The 17,796-nt window shown below is 38.9% G+C and overlaps 1 protein-coding gene across 6 annotated transcripts in view; it reads right to left on the reverse strand.

Annotated features, from left to right (window-relative positions):
• HTR4 (5-hydroxytryptamine receptor 4) overlaps positions 1-17,796 on the reverse strand; it is a 353,363-nt gene that overhangs the window by 40,229 nt on the left and 295,338 nt on the right. For all 6 annotated transcript variants that reach the window (XM_032477069.1, XM_032477072.1, XM_032477070.1 and 3 more), the window contains 2 exons: positions 3,017-3,142; positions 1,547-1,747 (listed from right to left, as the gene is read on the reverse strand). In XM_032477069.1, the coding sequence (XP_032332960.1) occupies positions 1,547-1,747; positions 3,017-3,142 (327 nt within the window). The remainder of the gene's footprint in view (positions 1-1,546; positions 1,748-3,016; positions 3,143-17,796) is intronic.

A 17,796-nucleotide genomic window follows, 5' to 3' on the forward strand; every position in this document is an offset into this window, starting at 1 on the left:
CTTCCCCTGGCTTTGGGCCAAACCTCAGGGTTACCTCCAGTTGCCCTGATCTCCCCAGCTTTGCCTTCTCCAAGTTCCTATAACACTTACAGTCTCATCACTTATTTTGGCAATGATCACGTGCAGGCTACCCTGCAGGATTTCCATATATTTTATACTTCCTCACATTTTGTTTTTTCTAACGTGAACTTTTTTACAGAATATACTGTCTTAAAAAATCTCTCAGGCCATGAAGTCAGATTGTTGTAAATAAGCTAAATAAACACAAATTTCAAACTGTGACACTGGTTCTGGCTGTCAACCAATAGCTCAGTTTTACCAATGCCATTATCTCTAGTTGTTGAGTGGAGTCTCATTATTCATGCATTTAACTTACTCATTCATCTGTACGTTCATGGCAGAGCAAGAAAGAGAGAACACGCTCAATGCAAACAGCGCGGACCATTACACCTGCCATTCCAATCAATAAGCACCTGTCCCATAAAAATAGGTGTTGAGTGTGCTGTTCCCGCACCTGCTTTCAGTCCCTAAGGATTTTTCCAGTGTGAGTAATTATCTGGGAAAACTCTGATTTCAGTGTATAAAGGCATATATTTTAAACACACCACAATCTCTAATTATAAGTCAACTAGTCTCCCTATTTCTCTATTAAAGGAACAGTCACCTATCCCACGACTAGGGAGAAAAATGGGGTTTGCTGAACTACTCAAGAGACAGTAAGAGATTTTCCCCAGCAATTCTGATAACATATGATTTTCACACCATGCTTTCTTTTGGGAACTACCCCCAAAAGATAAGACTAAGTGATAGTAGCATATGTTCGAGTAATCATTTGACTTTTAAACTGAATTCTGCCTTTATTAATTAATACAACTGAGCAGGAACTGGAAAATGAAAAGTGCTGATACAAATGATAAACATATACCTCCAACAAATGAGGCAAAGCTGGAAATTATTAGGGCTCCTGAAGTCAAATGTGAAGAAAAAAAAACCACAGTTATGCAATAGTAATAAAATGTTAGCCATGGGTCCAAAAAGCAAACAATTACTGAGGATTTTATAATTTTCTGGAAAAGAACCTCCAGAGTCACAGGCACATACCTAAAGATGCATATAAAATTATGATGCAGGCACATTTTCAGAAGGTCGTGTTCAAACAGAACACTATCATTCTGAGCCACCCTGCTGCCAGCTGGGCAGATAGATTAATTCTTGCCTCTCAGCACCCTCAGATTTGTTCATGCCATCAGTATATAATTGAGAGCTCTATCTATGGGAAATGTGATTGCCGGTACCTGACACTATGTAGATTGCAAGCGGGTTCCAGGCCTTACTCACCTCTGTGTCTGCAGGGCCGTAGAGAGTGCCTGACTAAAAGTGGGCAGTGTACAAAAGCTGCAGACTGAATGAATAGTGAGTAGCCAGATTTACCTCTCTGACATTCATTCCTCTAATGAATTAGGGAAGAAACAAAGACACAGCCCAAAAGCCACCAGGTTGTTGTCTCCTGTATGGAAATCCACTACGCACACGGCTTTGGCCTTACCTATCCAGAGAAATGCAGCACAGGTGAAAAATTGATGCTGTTGTGAGTAGGACGTCAAGAGATGTCCGGACAAGGCAAAACATCTCCCCATAGATCCAGATGTCTTGAACCAGCTCAATGGCACCAAACGGCATCACCAGCACTGACACCAGCAAATCCGCAAAGGCAAGAGACACGATGAAGTAATTGGTTTTTATTTTCCTGCGGGTGAAAAAGTGTAAGGGAGGAGGCAGGGAGAGGGACAAGGGATAAGATTAGGGGGAAAGAAGCAGAAGAGAAAAGAGGGGAAAAGGGAAGCAAAGAAAGAAAGAAGGGAGGGATGAAAGAAAAGTGAGGTGTGAAACATTCTGTGAGATTATTTCCCCTTCCATCACATGCATGGTCTGGCCACTTTGGACTTCTCCAGACTCCCTTACACCAGAAGCCCTTTCTTGCCCTCCCTTTCCCTCCCTTATGGCTACATTGGCCTGACTTGAGCCCCCTGTGCACGAAGTCCCTCTTAAGAGTCTTTCCAGGATGCTCTCTCTCCCCACCGATGGCTTAGCTACGCCCCATCAGCTCTTTAGCCTTGGTTTGGTCCTTCTCAGGAACCCTCCCAAGGTACACCCCTATACACACACAAATGGTGTCAAATTCCAGTTTCCCACTCACACTATCATGTGTCTCACATTTTCAACACTTGTCAGAATTTTGTTTTTACAATGTCTTGATTAACACATGTGTGGAAGGCAGCAGATGAGGTAGGACTGCATCTTTTGTCCCCTTTTATGGTCTGGTGGCTCTTAATCTAGGCTGCACACTAGAATCATCCAGTAAATTTTTCTAAGTATGGTACCAAATCTCACCCCAGGTCAGTTAGTTCAGAGACTCTGGGTGATTAACCCACCTACCCACCCTCAAGGTTGCCAGATAAAATATAGGATGCCCAGTTAAATTTGAATTTCAGATAAACAATGAATAATTTTCTAGTATAAGTATATCCCAAATATTACATGGAACATACTTATGCCACATATTAGTAATTTTAAAAGGTCTTCAAGAGGTTCTAATTACAGCCAGGGCTGAGAAGGATGAAGTGGAAAGAGCAAAAGACCCAGGTATAAATCCTAGATCAGCCACTAGCCAGCTACTCTCTCTCTGAACCAACGAAGTGGGGAGGTTAGATTAGATGTTCTCTCAACAACTGTATATATAGTGATCACAACTATTACAGAAAAACAAAGTTGAACATTGGAAAAAAGACAGGATCGAAATGTACTTACATGTTTATACTGGTTACGTCAGAACAGAACTATGGGATTATGCATGATTTTTTCCCCTGTTCCATTTTCCAAACATCATTTCCATGTAATTTTTTTTCCTTTCATAATTACAAATTACAATGGAAATTATTAATTCAGACCCCAGCTCTCCAGGGAGAGCCCAGAACTCCATGCAGGATTCCTCACGAGGTTGCCTCATGTGACTCACCTGAGCTGCCTGTCCCTGCACACAGCCACCATCACTAGCAGGTTCCCCAGGATAGCCATCAAGATAACCGCTGAGAGAAATGTGAGCAGCACAACCTTCTCCACAGACCCAAAACCCTCCTTGGAACTGGAAGACACATACACACACACACACACAAACACAAAGAATTGAAGGAAACTCTGAGACACCGGAAAGAAAATTAATCTTTTCCTAATTCATCTTTAGAAAGGTCACTTCACCATTAGCAGCTGCAGCACACATTTACTGTGTGAACATATGCCAATGTCTGTGCCTGTCGCTTTATGTGTTATCCTAGTTAACTCCTACATGATGAGAAGGAAGAGGCTCAGAGAGGGGAGTCAACTACCCTGAGATTGTACAGTGATTCTGCATCAGAGAACCTGAGGCTTTCCTTCAGAGCACTTACCTCAGCTTGTGCTCAGAAATGTATTTGGTTGATTCCTATTTGATGCATCTACTCAACTAGGTTGTAAGCTCCATGAGGCAGGGAACTTATCTGCTTTATCCACTGACAAATTCGATTTCAATGCGTCATTCACATTTATCAGATGAAGGAAAGATGGTGTTGGATGAGTGAATGATGGTAACTTGAACTAGGATCTGTATGAATACAAAGGCCACCCTGTTTTCAGTTCCCCATCCCAGCCCATGCAGAAACTGCTGTGGGCAGGTGACCTGTCCCAGGAACAGGTCATGGCTTAAAGGTTGCTCTTATATGACTGACTTGGACAAACTGATCTCAGATTCAGCCAAGTCCACCAGAGAGAAAGCAGTCAGTCAATAGGCTCAGGGACTCCTTCCACTACCCTGAACCACATTTCTTTTGGTGCCTAATAAAACAGTTCAAATTTGTGTTCTTGCCAATTTCAGTATCTGATCTGATTCTATAAACCCTGCCCCCCTAGTGGCAACTCAGCATTTTCTTTTACTAACTTGGAAACAGGTGTTCCTTATCAACAAAAGCATAATATCTCCATGCTATCAAGAAGCTACAGGAAGTTCTGGGTTTTAATAGAGTAGTAAAATGTTCTTTTTAGATAAATTTTCAAAGGATCTTAAAACTCTTAGACCCAAATGCACATTTCAATATGGAGAAACTAAGGCCCAGAGAGGGGCAACTGAGTTGTCAGAGAGGGACTGGTTATCTAGTCTGGGAGAGGCTGCTGGTTCTGCAGGCCACCACTGGGAACACAGGTCCCAAGAATCAAGAAAGATCTGCTTTCATTGAGCTCTTTTGACTGAAAACCAAGATGGCTGCAGGTCTCAAATGTCAGCAGCCCAAGTTCTGGCCCTGGCCTTGTCTGGAACTTTTTCCATTAGGCCTGGAATGAAGGACAAGGTGACAACTGGAATAAGGAGCCAGAAATTTCCACTATGCTCCCAAGTATTTTTATTGCTTGATTGAAGTCCTCTGGCTGGGGTTCAAATTAAAAGAAATCTGAGGTATGTTCCTCTAAATCACCCTTCCACACCTAAATTCCAACTACTGTCCAGTACAAATATTGCACAGGTAACATTTAACCCAATGAGGAAAAAGACTTCAAAAGAGTGTTCTGGCTACCTGAACTATTCTGACTTTAGGTCATGTTAATCGAGGGAAAGTGTCTGATAAAGGAGGTGATAGTGGTTTTCTCCTTATCCTCCTTGGAGACTGACTGAGAGCCTATCTGAAATTCATTCCCCTCTCAAGGCCTCTACACTTGTGCCTTCTTCTGGAAAGCTTCTCCTCCACATTCAGATCTCAGGTGAAAGTTAACCCCCATTTAATGTGCCACAGCCAACAAACCTCCTTTGTTTTCTATACAACATTTACCGTTGTCTGAACTGACTCCTATTATTATTGTCTGTGCCCTACCCTCACAGGTTGACTTTGGTTAATTTTTCACCACAATTCCCAGTGCCTGGCACAGTGTCTAATCTCTAGTATGTATAGTGTAAAGGTAGATGTAGTATACAGGAAGTGCACAATTACTTGCCAATTGAGTGAAAGACATTGTATTCATAATGGTGAGGTTTATTCTTCAATTTCTTTGAAGACAGGTTGAAGGTACAGAGAAGTTTTACATGTAGAAGAGAAGACCCAAGGATGAGACATAAAAGCTGTTTTTAACTATCTGAAGAACTGTCCTTTGAAATAAGAGATTTATGTGTTCATCCACTCAACAATACTTTCTGAGTACCTACCCTCCCTGAATTAGGCAATGTTGTGTTTGTAGGGAAGCAAAAATAAGCAAAACAGAGAGCAATGAATGATAAGCAAGAAAATATGTAAAGTGAGCTAGTAATAAGAACTATGGCAAGAAATCTAGGAAGGAGAGGAAGACAGGACTGTCAGCGGAGACTGAAGGAGTGGCTTTTGAATGGAGGTTGTCAGAGAAGGCTCAGGGATAGGGTTGCCATACTTTATGTCCTGCAGGTTGTGTAGCTAAGAGGGGCCAGTGAGCAGACCATAAACAGTGGTTCTCAACTTTGGCTGTATACTGAAATCACCTGAAGAGCCTTAGAAAATGCTGCTGCTAGGGCCCCATCCTCAAAGATGCTGAATTAATTAATTTGGGTTGCAGTCTGAATATTGGCATTTTTTAAAGTTCCCAAGTGATTCTGATGTGCAACCAAGATTGAGAATCACTGCTAGAGGGAGGCAAGATTTGTAATGGATAAGAACTTTCTAATAACTAAGGATGATCTACAATAGCTCCCCAGTGTCGTTTTGAGTTTCCTGGTTCAGGGAGTATTTAAGAATACCTAGCTGTCAGTTAGATACTCCTTCACACCCATTAGGATACTTATTATAAAAACAAAACAAAACAAAACCGGTGGGAAGGGATAAACTGGGAGTTCGAGATTTGCAGATACTGACAGGTATATATAAAATAGATAAACAAGTTTATAATGTATGGCCCAGGGAAATATATTCAAGATCTTGTAGTAGATCACAGTGAAAAAGAATATAAGGATGAGTGTATGTATGTTCATGTATGACTGAAAAATTGTGCTGTACACCAGAAATTGACACAACATTGTAAACTGACTATAACTCAAGAAAAAAAGAAAAAGGAAAAAAACCCCAAAAAATAACAAGTACTGGTGAGAATGTGGAGAAGAAATTGGAACCTTTGTACATTGCTGGTAGAAATGTAAAGTGGTGCAGCTACTATGGAAAGCAGTTTGGTGGTTTCTCAAAAAGCTAAATATAGAATGACTATATGATCCAGCAGTCCTAGGTATACACCCTAAAGAATCAAAAGCATGGACAGATATGTGACAGATATGTGCAGTCCAATGTTCATAGCAGCATTATTCACAATAGTCAAAAGGTGGAAACAACTCAAGTGTCCACTAACAGATGAAAGGGTAAGGAGAAAGTAATGTATGCTTTCTACGGAATTTTATTCAGTCATAAAAAGAAATAGGTTCTGATCTATGCTACAACATGGATAAACCCTGAAAACATTATGCTAAATGAAATAAACCAGACAGGAAAATACAAATATTGTATAATTCTGCTTATATAGAAGAGCCTAGAGAAGGTGAACTCATAGAGAAACAATCAGAATAGTGGTTACCAGGGGCTGGGGTGGGTGGGGGAGAGGGAATGGGGAATTATTTAATGAGTACAGAGTTTCTGTTTGGGGTGATGAAAATTCTGAAAATGGATAATAGTGATGGTTGCACACCATTATGAATGTACTTACTGTCACTGAATTATACATGTAAGATGGTTATTTTATGTATTGATGGTAAAGTTTATGTTATGTATATTTTATCACAATAAAAAAGAATACATGGATGACCATATATCAGGATGCTGTATAGGGCTCTTGTATTGGAGACTAGTGAGACTGGCTGATTTTAGGCCCCTTTATTATCTATGGACAGTGATCTGAACATATCCTCAGAACCACACCCTCGCCATTAGAACCACCTCCCCCGCACTGCCTTTCCTTTTGTAGAAGAAAAGAACAGATTCAGAATCTATGTTGAACATCTCTGGCTCCACAGAACATATATTTCAAATTAAGTGGGAATGTTAGGGTCAGAGGACCCCAAGTTCAAGTTATGCTTCATCTGTGGCTTGCCAATTAGGAGCTAGACGTAGCTAAACTTTAAATTGTGAGTGATAAGCAAAATACAGCCATAGAAGTAGCATTTTTAATCAGGCAGAACTGTCCATTGAGGTAAATGTAAATCCAGTCATGATAATTAAAAAAAATTAGGAACCACTTCTGCTCACTCCATATGAGATTCCTGGGTTACCTCTGACACCCTCCAAGAATACGATCAGCCACTACCAGGCAGTTCTGACCTGGCCAGAGAGCTGTCTCCTTCACTAAATCAGTTCTTTGACAGTTATTCTTACGAAATTTTACTTTCAATTAATAAATAAACTCCACAAACTGGCTCTGTTTAACATTTTCTCTGTTCTCAATAAAAGAATACCTATTACAATAATTCTGGGTAAATTTCCACATAGGTTAGTGGATGTGAAAATGGTTTGTAAATGACAAAGTGCAATATGAATAAGTAATCATTGTTACCAATATCAGAAGTCCATATAGGGACAATGAGGAAGCTGAGGTTATGCTTTACTATACCATCCCGAACAATTGGTTTCAAGGTCTCACACACAATACATTTTCTTAGGAGTCAAGAATAGTTTTCTCTCTCTCTCTCTTTTTTGCCCTGGCTTTATTAACAATAGCTATGTAATATCAAAAAAGTCAATCACCTTTTCTGAGCCTTAGTTTCATCCTGGATCAGCTAAGAAAGTTTAGAGTAAATCTCTCATTTATCAAATATGTATTTATTGCCAACCATATGCCAAGAGCCACTCTTAGTACTAGGATACAACAGTAAAGAAGGTGGACACCTTCATGGAGGTCTCACACCACTGATGGAAACAGACAATAAGCAATCACACAATTAAAAAAATAAAGAAACATAGCTCATGATCAGTATTTCGAAGTCATACTCTCAAATCTTAATGTTCATATGCATCTAGTGGGGATATTGTTAAAATGCACATCCTGGTTATTTTGATCTGAGGTGGAGTCTGGGGTTCTGCTCTGCTCATGAGCCCACGGTCTCATGAAGAGCGTAAGTGAAGCTCTTGCTGCTGGTTCTCGAATCACACTTGGAGAAAGGGCACTTAGCATGATGGTGATAGAGAACTGGGTTAGAGGGAAACTTTAGGCAATTAGGGAACACTGGTCTTAGCTGACAAATGTGAAGGATCCATGAGTTAGAGGCATCAGGAGAATAGCAGATGCAAAGGCCCTGAGACAGGAACGACTTTGCATGTTCACTATTGGGGAGAACAAGCAAGGAATAATAAAGACTCAGAGATGAGCTCCAAAAAAGTAGTCAGGGGTCAGATTCCGAGGGCTTTGGATGTGCTGCTGAGAAATTCATGTTTTATTAGACAATAAATGAGAATACACTGAAGTGATTAAAGCAGAAAAGTGACATTGGGGATGTAAATGTGAGAGAAAGTAAGTAAACTTGTCAGGGGCCTTTGCCAGGGTCCAAGTAAGGGGGGAAAATGGCTTGGAGTAGGGTGGTGGCGATGAAGATGGAGAGAAGTGGGTGGAATAAAGGTATAGGTAAGAACAATATATTCCATGGTGGATAGAAAGGAGCAGAAATAAAAGTTATAATTCTGATTTGCTTATCTGAGTAAAAGATGGTACTATTTAATGAGACGGGAAAACACGTTAAGTGTTGAGATATGTATAAACATTCAAGGGAAGATGCCAGTTAGGCACTTGGATACTCATGTCTGGAGCTCAGAAAGGATGCCTGGGCAGGATATATACACATGGGATTTCCAGCATTTCTATGGAAGGATGCAATCACCTAAGAAAAGGGCCAGAGTCTTGATGAGTTCCAAAGCTGAGATACACAGTAGAGAAGGAGGAACCAGCAGAGGAAACTGAGAAAGAAAGCAAAGGAGACATCCCTATGGACTGTTGGAGGAACACCAGATGAGTGTGTTGTTGTGGAAGCCAAGTGCAAAGAAAATGTCACGAAAGAAAAAAAAGTGTTCCTTGATAGTTCCCTGGGAATACTGCAGGGCCATTTCTGGGAACAAAAAGAAACAAGGAGGTAGGGCAACTGTAGTAGTTCTTCACTTTTTTTTTCTTTTTTTCCTCTTTTTAAATTTATTTTTCTGTTGAAGAATAGTTAATTTACAATGTTGTGTTAGTTTCTGGTGTACAGCAAAGTAATTTAAATGTATATATATTTAAATATATATAATATATATAAAACATATTCTTTTCCATTACACGTTATTACAAGATACTGAATATAGTTCCCTATGCTATACAGTAGAACCTTGTTGTTTATCTATTTTATTTTATTTATTTAATTAATTAATTAATTAATTAATTTTTTACCAGTATACATATATTTTTAATTTCGTTTTTTATTGAAGTGTAGTTGATTTATAATGTTAGTTTCAGGTGTACAACAAAGCGATTCAGTTATACAAATGCATACATTTTTTTCAGATTCTTTTCCCTTACGTTATTACAAGAAATTGAATACAGTTCCCTGTGCTATATAGTAGATCCTTGTTGTTTATCTCTTTTATGTATAGTCATATGTATCTGTTAATTCCAAACTCCTAATTTATCCCTCCTCCACCCTTTCTCCTTTGATAGCCATAGTTTCTTTTCTTTTCAACATTTTTTTATTGATTTATAATCATTTTACAATGTTGTGTCAAATTCCAGTGTAGAGCACAATTTTTCAGTTATACATGAACAGATATATATTCATTGTCACATTTTTTTCTCTGTGAGATACCATACGATCTTGTATATATTTCCCTGTGCTATACAGTATAATCTTGTTTATCTATTCTACAATTTTGAAATCCCAGTCTATCCCTTCTATGAGTCTATTTCTGTTTTGTATTTATGCTTTGTTTGTTTGTTTGTTTTTAGATTCCACATATAAGCGATCTCATATGGTATTTGTCTTTCTCTTTCTGGCTTACTTCACTTAGAATGACATTCTCCAGGAGCATCCATGTTGCTGCAAATGGCATTATGTTGTCAGTTTTTATGGCTGAGTAGTATTCCATTGTATAAATATACCACTTCTTCTTTATCCAGTCATCTGTTGATGAACATTTAGGCTGTCTCCATGTCTTGGCTATTGTAAATAGTGCTGCTATGAACATTGGGGTGCAGGTGTCATTTTGGAGTAGGGTTCCTTCTGGATATATGCCCAGGAGCGGGATGACTGGGTCATATGGTAAGTCTATTCCTAGTCTTTTGAGGAATCTCCATACTGTTTTCCACAGTGGCTGCACCAAACTGCATTCCCACCAGCAGTGTAGAAGGGTTTCTTTTTCTCCACAGCCTCTCCAGTATTTGTCATTTGTGGATTTTTGAATGATGGCCATTCTGACTGGTGTGAGGTGATACCTCATTGTAGTTTTGATTTGCATTTCTCTGATAATTAGTGATATTAAGCATTTTTTTCATGTGCCTATTGATCATTTGTACGTCTTCCTTGGAGAATTGCTTGTTTAGGTCTTCTGCCCATTTTTGGATTGGGTTGTTTGTTTTTTTCTTATTAAGTCATATTAGCTGCTTATATATTATGGAGATGTTTATCTATTTTAGATATAGTAGTTTGTATCTGCTAATCCCAACTCCTATTTTATCCCTCCTACCTGTCTTTCCCCTTTGGTAATCATAAATTTGTTTTCTATGTCTGAGTGTTTCTGTTTTATAAATAAGTTCATTTGTATCATATTTGAGATTCCACACATAATGGTATCATATGATATTTGTCTGTGTCTGACTTACTTCACTTAGTATGATAATCTCTAGGTCCATCCATTGCTGCAAATGGCATTATTTCATTCTTTTTTATGGCTGAGTAGTGACCCATTTTATATATATATATATATCACATTTATATCATATATATATCACATCTTCTTTCTCCAGTCATCTATCAATGGATATTTAGGTTGTTTCCATGTCTTGACTATTGTAAACAGTGCTGCTATGAACACTGGGATGCACGTATCTTTTAGAGCTAGACTTTTCTCCAGATATATGCCCAGCAGTGGGATTTCTGGGTCATACAGTAATTCTAGTTTTAGTTTTTTAAGGAACCTCTATACTGTTTTCCACAGTGGCCCTACCAATTTACATTCCCACCAATGGTGTAAGAGGGTTCCCTTTCTTCACACCCTCTCCAGCATTTGTTATTTGTAGATTTTTCTTTCTTTAGGTAGGTGAATGATTTTATTATCTAAAATAGTAATTTAAGACTTTGTTACTTTGTTTTAAAAGGTATTTCAGATTTTTAAGTGGCTGTAAAATGATAAAATAAAAGTAAAGTCCAACAAAAAAGTTATTTTTAGCTTGACCCAATTTCCTTAAACTAAGTGTTCTTAGGTCACTTCAATATGTGGTTTTATGGATATTCAAATATCTTCTTAAGTTCAATTCCAACTACAACAAATGATTTCTTCACTTACAGACATCTTAGTAAAATTTTAAAACTCAGGCAGGAAGAATGCCAACACAGATCAGTTAGATAGACCTTAGCAAGATTAATCTATATAAAGCACTCCAACCTCTTACGCTTCAATTAACACAATTTTTCTTCACTGTAAACATTTTAATGATGGTCATTCTGACCAGTGTGAAGTAATACCTCATTGCAGTTTTGATTTGCGTTTCTCTAATAATTAGCAATGCTGAGCATCTTTTCACGTGCTTATTGACCATCTGTATGTCTTCTTTGGAGAAATGTCTATTTAGTCTTCTGCCCATTTTTTGATTGGGTTGTTTCTGTTGTTGTTGTTGTTATTGAGTTGTATGAGCTGTTTGTATATTTTAGAAATTAAGCCCTTATTGACTGCATCATTTGCAAAGATTTTCTTCCATTCCATAGGTTGTCTTTCTGGTGGTTGTTTTTTTTTTTAATGGCTTTCTTTGCTGTGCAAAAGCTTATTGAACTTTGCAAAAACAAATTATGTTTGACAAGAGAGTTCCATCACTGGTCCAATGATCTCTGCAGAATGTGTCTCCTCTCCCACCCATTATGAGTGCCCACCACATAGGAAACATCCTTCTTGAAAATACACACAGCACATCCACAAAGGATCCCAAGTAGTTCAAAATACTCCCTATACAAGTGCTTCTTTCACCCATCCTGCCCACCACTGCACAGTCTTTTGTGAAATAACTGCATGTAAATGAGAGAAAACAGTGTTCTTTTTCTTACCAATCAGCACTCAGCACAAAGAGTGCAAAGGCACTCTGACTTAAAAGAGAGAGCCTGCCTAAAACTGGATTTTTTTTTCCTAATATGAATTTTATTAAACTTAAATGTAAGCTCACTGGTGTCTCCTGCTGTTTAATTATAAAAGACTGGGTGTTGCCCAAGGTGGTCTTAACTTTCCACTCAGCTAGACTAAAGTTTAGACAGACTTCTTCCTGAGTCTAGGCTCTGGCCTCCCTTTTATTAGACCATTTTACTTCGGAAAACTTCTCATTGTAAAATCTTTACCTGGCCCCTTGGAATGAAAATCTTTTAAAAAGCCCCCTGCCAGTTTTTCAAACTAAGATTATCTTCCTGAAGGATCTGGTAGCCATCCCTTTGAAATGTAATCCTCTGTGGGAGGACAGAAGCCTAGTTTCCTAACTTCTGTGGATACGATGCTCCAAGTTGTAAAACTACCTCCTGTTTCCTTTGGGTAAGGCCAATTAGCAAACACTGATGATCTAGGATCCCTACCACCACTCCATTTCTGAAAGCCTCTCTTGACCACTGTTTCAGAGAAACTGAATTCAGACTATATCGTGGTCTCTCGCCTCTACTGCAATAGCTTTGAAAAAAGTCACTTTTACCTGTTAACTCGGTCCAGCGGAATTTTTGCTTTGACAGAATACATTTTTTTTTACCACTAATTATGTCATACAGGTACTGTCTTCATTACCTTTATTAGTTGCCATGAACAAAATCCATGACAGTTGGAATACATATAGGAGAGTTAAACTCAGCTAATATGTGGGTTGGCAATATTTCTTCTGTAAATTAATTTTTAAATGCCTTTTTAATTAAAATAGAAATAGCAGAGTCCATGGGTATGTTAATTGTTTTCCCCAATAACCAAAAAACTTGAAAAATAATGTACCTGTAACCTTTATAAAGGTTATATTATTTCCTTTAAATATATGTACTTTTTTCTAGGTTTCCTGAGAGACTGACAGACAAACAATAGCCAGATCCTACGTAACAATAAAACTCTGACAATCTCTGCAGCAACCAGCCAAGAAAGGTCAGGACTTGTCCAATGACCTAGCATCCATATTTTTCCCCTCCTACCTGCTTCCAACTGAAGACTAACCACAGAAAGCCAAATATGTTCCCCAAAGCAATTACATTAGATGTCCCCCACTTCCTGCTAGTGTACCTCCTGCTTCTCTATGCCAACAACCTCTGATTAAAGCACCGCTAAAGCCCTGTTTTTTTCACTACAAGCTTTTCTACACTCCCTCCTGAATTTGAGCCTTTGCTAAATGCAAATGATGATGGCCAACTCCCTTGCTACAGCAAGCTCTGAATAAATAGCCTTTGTTCTCTTTGGTGTGGTCTCTGTTTCCACATTCTATCTATGCTCTAGATGTTACACTTACCTGGAACCTGGATTTTCAAATTAGGTAGAAGTCTTTCCAGGTGAAAAAATATTCTTAATTATTTGGTTTATGTTACTTGGATTCTTAATGGTAACTTTTCAGTTATCCCAGTTAACTTTTTTAAAAAGTTTTCTTTTTTTCTTAAAAACATTAAAAAAAAAACAAAAACAGAAAGACTAAATAAGATAATTCATATAAAACGGTTCCATAATAACAGTATCAGAACAGTGGTGCTACAGAATCACCAGGGAGCATCACAATTATCTGGAAGGCTTGGTTAAGATGCAGATTGCTGGATCCACCAACACAGTTTCTAATTCAGACATCTGGAATGAGGCCCCCAAATCTGCATTTCTAACAAGTTCCTAGGTGACGCTGATGCTGCTGTTCTGGGAACCATTCTTTGAAGAGGAGTTTACCTAGAGCGTTGTAATGAGTTTACCTAGAGCATTGTAAAAGATGCCCTTTACCCTAACCTTCATTTCCCCATTGCAAATTATTTTCTTTTGCACCTCGGTTTAGAACTTCCTGTTTAGAAGTGGGGAGATTTTGACACTGATTTATCGAGCTCCTACTATATGGCAAATAACACACCAAGGAGGTTTTTTACATTGGCTCACTTCATTTTCACAATCACCATGTCATCTAATCACATGACGCCCTTTTTTTCAGAAAAGACTGATGCTCAGCATGGTTAGGAGACTTAGGATCCTACAACTATCAAATGGTAGACCTGGATTTTAAACCTGCACATTATGATTGCAAGCCCAGTGCTTGCCCACTAAATGTTAAACCTGCTCATTTGGAATTGAAAATTTTCCTTAAAAGAAAAAGACATGCTAAAGTTTTACTTTTTGTCTAGAAATTTAGTATCTAAAATGTTGATGATGATAGCGTAGTATGTCTTATAAAAATATTCTGGCTATAGAAAATGGCAGGGAAAAAATTCATGCAGATGGAAATTATGCTAAAAGGAGTTCCTATGCAATACTAAAAGAACTCTTTTTGATTGTGTTTGAAGACCCTATAGAAGGTGGGAGGGTGAGGATGGGGGTTGGTGCATAAGGGATTTAGGCTAGGTATTCTTCAAATACAAACACGTGGAGGAAAATTCTTGTGGCAAGCTCTTAATAGACTTTTCCAGGGCCTCAAAGATCACACATATTGGGCATGAGAAAAACTTCAAAGACTAAACAGGATCCGTCTGTATGGCATATAATGGAGTTCAAAGCTGCAAGGAATACAAAGGGTATCAGGATCAAAGACACTGCTCTCCAAGGCCATGTCTGGATGTAAAGCCAAGCCGGAACTGATGTGACAAGATTCTCACTGCTGCACAGTGTGTTAACTACCAGAGCTTCCATTCTTCTCGAAAATAAAATACTAGATGACAGTGCCAGTAAATTATACCTTCGATGTTAAGTCTCACTTCAAGAAAACACATTCTTTCAAAATTCGAACTGAATAAAGAGTTCCAGTGATAGATTTTTTTTTTCTTTACCATATATTTTTTCTTTATGTGTAAATTCACTGTAGGGTCTCTGGGTTTCTCTGCAACTATCTCTTTGTCCACAATTGTTCAGGGTATAGAAATACTCATCAGGCACAAAATAGGTCTTCCTTTGGAATAAAACCCATGGCATGTTTTCAGTGTTTGGCTGATCACTTCCTTGAAATTATTTTGTGGTTATGAGAAATCCAGCCCAGGGGGAAATGTGGACCACACTGGGCCTCCCCACCGTGGTCAATCATTTACCAGAAGGATAAGGAGAATTTCCCATACTCAGATAACAACCTGCTCCCCATCCCTTTGCTCTAGTTGGCCTTTTTCCCTGGGACCAATTGCTAATGGATCCAGCTCTGCATATTTTGCCAGGCTCCTAGCTCACTGTATGCTAAGTAGTATGATTTCTTTTCTCACTTCTGCTACTGACAATATAAAACTTTTATGCTCAGATGAAAGAAGAAATGGCTTAGTGTTATTCTACTGCAAAGGCAGCCAAACAATGGCAAATGGGCCAAAACCAACCCACTGTCTATTTTGTAAATAAAAGTTCACTGGAACACAGGCAAACTCAACTGCTTATATATTTTCTATGGCTGCTTACCACCAAGAAGACAAGGCTGAGAAATTACAGCAGCGACTGAATGGCCTACAAAAGCTGAAAGTATTTACTCTTTGACCCTTTAGAAACAAGTTTGATGATCCCTGCTCTTTTGGAACCAGAGATATGTTTGATCTAAAGAAGAATATGGCATAGAGACACTGAGACTTCTAAGAGCATGCTAAAAGAAACCTGTTTAACTGAGAGTGATTCATTCCTCTGGGTTTTCTCACTATGTAGAAAACAGTATTATCCCAGCTGACCAAGCCTGAAGCCAGGCATCTTCCTCCATTTATTTTTCTCCTTTACCTAAGTCATTATCTACTTTGAGTATCTCTTAAATCTCTTCTCTTCTTCCCAGTCTGCTGTCCATAATCTAATGAAAGCTTTCCTGTTAGCTTCACCTAGACCACTACAGCCACTTCTGCCTACCTGTCTACAGTTATCAGTCTATTAGACACCTGAAACTTAACACGTCCAAAGCTGAACTCTTGATTCTCCTCACTCAAACTTGCTTCCCATCTCAATAAGCAGCAAGTCTATTTTTTTTTTTCCCAGCTGCTCAGGCCAAAAACCTTGGAGTAATTCTTAACAAGTCTCTTTCTTTCATATCTCACCTACATCAACAAATCCTCTTAGTTCTATATGAGAAATGTTTTCTGATTCTGACCCTTTCCCAGCTCTTGCACCATGCCTCACCTGGGTGGGATGGCAAAGGCTCCCCCAGTGGTGTTCCTGCTTCCACTGTTTTCTATATACAATCCACTCTTCACCCAGGAGATAGACTGAGCTTTGTAAAATGTTTAGGGTGGAACATGTCACTGCCCTACTCACCACCCTTGAGATGCCTTGTCCTCACACTCAGAGTAAATACCCAGGATCCTTACATGGCCTACATGGCTCTACAAAGCTGGTTCTTGGCTGCTTTTATGATCTTACCTCTCACCACTTTCTCCTTTTCCCCTGCTGCTCCAGCCATGAAGGCTTCCTCATCATTCCCAAAAGGAGCCAGTCAGGCTCCCACCTCAGAGTGTCTAGTTTGACACTGCCTCCATCTGGATTTCTTTATCCCAAGGGAACAGAACTGCTCATCCTCTCCCTTCACTCAGGTCTCTGCTCAGATATACCTCTAAAGAGAGGGCTTTCCTATGTCTACTTAAAATAGAATCTCTCCTCTCACTCTCTATTCCTGTGTCTTGAAGTTTTGATTTTCACAGCTGTTACCTAGTTTGCCCTCTTACGCACGGAGAATGGCTTGACTGTAAATCTTACTGAACGTAAGAACTTGGTCTGTTATGTTTACAGATGTATTTCTAGCACCTAAAACAGTGCCTGGCACAAGCAAGTACTCAAAATGTATTTGTGGAATGAATGAATGAACGAACAAAAGAATGGAGTCACTTCTCATTGGCCATCTTCCTTGACTCTCCCTCTTCCCAACCATTATCAGCACTGAAGTCAAATGTTTTGTTTTGCTTCTTTCAAGAAGGAATTAGCTCATCTCCCTTAGCCTGTCCAAAATCCTTGATGTAGTCCTACTGTGATCTTGGTAAAATACTAAATTTGACTTGGTTTAACTCACTCAGTCCCTACTTAGCCCTCCAGCTTTATTTGTGACTCTGCTCCATAATCAGCTCTACAAAGCAGAGTCTCCACTCAGGCAGATGGGACACACTTGCTAAACCCTCACCCACCCTTCCTCTACTTTACCTGGCAGACTTTTGCATATCTTTGGTGCACAATTAAACATCTTATTCTCTGGGAAGCCATTCCATCCCTGATTCTAAGAACTTCTTCCTCCTACATGCTTATAACACCCTGTAATTACATATCATAGCTCTTACCATACGATATTTTAATTATTATTTTAAATGTGTGTCACCCCAACCACACTGTCTTATTCATTTTGGTATCCACAGTGCCTAGTATAACAAATATATACTAAGCAAGTAAAAAGGTACACAAGGTAGCACTTGCTTGA

Source organism: Camelus ferus, chromosome 3, assembly GCF_009834535.1.
Source record: "Camelus ferus isolate YT-003-E chromosome 3, BCGSAC_Cfer_1.0, whole genome shotgun sequence".
Classification (NCBI taxonomy): Eukaryota; Metazoa; Chordata; class Mammalia; order Artiodactyla; family Camelidae; genus Camelus; species Camelus ferus.